At 33.7% G+C, this 3,002-nt stretch overlaps 1 protein-coding gene across 1 annotated transcript; it reads left to right on the plus strand.

Moving 5' to 3' along the window:
- The first annotated feature begins 502 nt into the window (after window positions 1–502).
- On the plus strand, window positions 503–1,819 carry LOC145679566 (uncharacterized). Its single transcript, XM_081750143.1, has 2 exons — window positions 503–663; window positions 1,132–1,819. Exons 1-2 carry the CDS (start codon window positions 503–505, stop codon window positions 1,817–1,819), a joined length of 849 nt encoding a protein of 282 aa, XP_081606269.1.
- Window positions 1,820–3,002: the final 1,183 nt, after the last annotated feature.

Consider the following 3,002-nt stretch of genomic DNA (forward strand, 5'->3'; position numbering starts at 1 on the left):
TTCAGGAGTTGATGGGTCCATTAAGCGAGTTAAAATCAACAAAAAGGAAATTCGAATGGACCATCGAGCATCAGAAAACTTTGAATAAATTAAAGCAGGAATTATTAGATAATGTTATATTAAGGACTCCTGATCTGTCCAAGAAGTTTTTCATCCATGTTGACGGGGGAGGAAAAGCGATTGGAGCTTGTTTAAGTCAAATGGATGAGAATAATAATCTTATTCCTGTATCGTACTTTAGTAAAAAGTTGTCGGAAGCTGACCGACACAGGAGCATTTATGAGATCGAGTTCATCAGTCTCGTTAAAGCAATTTATAGGTTTCGCCACTATTTGATTAATGAGTTTGTGGTCTTTACCGACAATAAGGCGTTATCCTGGATTTTGGGTAATTCTAAGAGATTGTTAAATATGGTCCTTTAGTCGAGACTTTGTGTCAATTCTCATTTACTATCCAACATGTTAGGTCCCAAAATAACGTAGTTGCAGATTTCCTGACACGGATGTATGATCCATTTGAATTTGTGCAAGTGGACGGACCTGTGGGTATGGCTATAATGAAAAGGAATTTTAAAATGGCAAATTCTTGGCAATTGCCTATGGTGAAAGAGCCCTTATCGGAGTTACAAAAAGAAGATCCTGAGTTAAGAAATATTATAGAAAGGTTGGAATATGGTGAGAACATTCGAAATTATGTTTTAAATAATGGCATATTAATGAAAAAGAGTAAAGCCTTAAACCTTCCTTTTAAAATAGTAATTCCGAAGAATTTGCAGAAATTAGTGATCGAGTTCTTTCACGATCACGAATTGACAGGTGGTCATACCGGGACTTTTCGTACTTTAAAGAAAATAATGCGACGCTACACGTGGGACTCGGTAGTAAATGACGTTAAGGACTATGTCAGAACTTGTAAAACCTGTCAATTAGTCAAAGAAAACAACAAAAAGAAAATGGGTCCATTAATATCAAAATTTTCAACAAGAGTTGGACAGAATGTAATGGTCGATATAATAGGACCTTTGCCGACCTCTAATTCCTTTAAATTCATATTAATTGGGGTGGATAATGCTTCGAGATTTGTTTTTCTCGAAAAATTAAGAACATTGAATTCTACTGTTATTTGTAACAGGTTAATGGATGTTTTTAGTAGGCTAGGAATTCCGGAATCCTTGTCTACTGATAATGCATCAGTCTTTGTATCTGCCCATTTTAGATCCTTTCTATTTGGGCTAGGAATAGAACATATTAGGATTAGTCCATACCATGCTGAGGCTAACTTGGCGGAAAGATTCATAAAAATTTTGAAGGCGTCATTAAGAGCTTATTGTGCTGAAAAACAACAGCAGTGGTCTAATTTTGTACCTGTGTTACAATATACGCTAAATATATGCGAGCATTCTGGTCTCAAATCGATTCCATACGAATTATATTTTGGACGTCCCTTGAACACCCCATTAGAATTAAAATGGAAGCTTTGTGACCAAGAATTGTTCAAGCATAAGAATGCTGACGTATGGCACAATGCTCTTGAGAATATGGAAAAGGCATGGTTAAAAAGGAAATCTTTATTATCCAAAATTAGAGGTCCAGTTGTAGTTTCTGTCAATGACCAAGTATTGATAAAGTCTCATATTAAATCCTCTCTAGCTGATAAAGTAGCAAAATCATTGAGTTTTAAGTGGGATGGACCCTTTATTATTCGGAGGTTTTTGACCCCTAATACATTATTGATATCTGATGCTGATGATTCTCGAGACTCATATAAGCTAGTTCATGTGTCGGATGTTAAGAAGTTTTTCCCTAGAAGAAATGTTTAATTACAATCTCTGAAAATTCAATCAGATGATTTTCTCGTCGCTTTCTGGAAAAAGGAATTACAGTAATGGTAAGATTGAAATGTAAAGGGAGTAAGATGTCTTTGATCAGATTATATTTTAATTTGTTGTAATTTGATATATTTTGTATGAAATTGTATATAAATTTTTAATGTGTTAATTAAAAATTTTAAAATTGAAAAAGATCATGATCTTAATGTTTTTTTTAAATTTAATGAGACATTTAAAGTTAAATATTTTGGAAAGAAAACTTTTAAAATTTGCGATATTAAATAATTAAAAAATAATTTGAAATTTCTAGTAACTTTGAGAATGGTTTTTATTTGGAGTGAAATTTAAATTGTGATTTGTGAATTGTTTTAAATGTAATTAAAGGAGAGAGTGTTTCATTATATTAATGCCTATTTTTTATGACATTTTTTTTGTGAGTTTTCCAGCTGAAACATTAAGGTGGATGATTTCTGGTAGCCATACAAAAAAAAATCCTTCTCAGATTTTTTTTTCTTTGGAGGGGGAGAAATTTAGCATGCTCAGCTACATTGAGTTGGAGCTGCCTGTATTTTTGGAACACTCTGTATATGCTGGTCTCTGGAAGTGAAACTAAAATATGGACAATGACAAGAATATGAAAGAAAGAAAGAAAAATGTATTATATCTGATTGTATAAGTTACTCCTATTTTTGTATTTCCTCGATTAAGAGAATCTATTGTGTTTACGTTTTTTTTAAAAAAAAGAAAAAGAGTAAAAATTATAGGTAATGAGAATAAGAGCGAAGGTTGTAGAAGCGAGTTTGTTTGCAACAAACTCAAGGTTAAATCTCGTGACGTAATGTCTGGTCGTTTGCGCGTAGACAGCTGCCTCGCTCGTGAGCGAAAGCCGTGAGCCAGGTTAGTTGCTGCGCTGAATGTCCATCTGGAATGTCCATCTGGATTGTCCTTCTGGAAGTACCTGACTGTTGTATTTGGTCGAATGTTAACGGAGGACGGAGGAATAGAAAGTTTGAAGTTGAATTTTTCTTCGTTTGAATTAACGGGTCGGAATAATACGAAGTTATTATTAAAATAGGTTTGGCGTTTTCTAAAATCTTCAGATTTCCTACCAAGTTTTCTTCTATTAACTGCATATTTGGGAACAGTAGAATCGAGTAGAGGTGATTGAGGACAG

Source organism: Thermobia domestica, chromosome 2 (genome assembly GCF_964235325.1).
Source record: "Thermobia domestica chromosome 2, izTheDome1.hap1.1, whole genome shotgun sequence".
NCBI classification, from domain to species: domain Eukaryota; kingdom Metazoa; phylum Arthropoda; class Insecta; order Zygentoma; family Lepismatidae; genus Thermobia; species Thermobia domestica.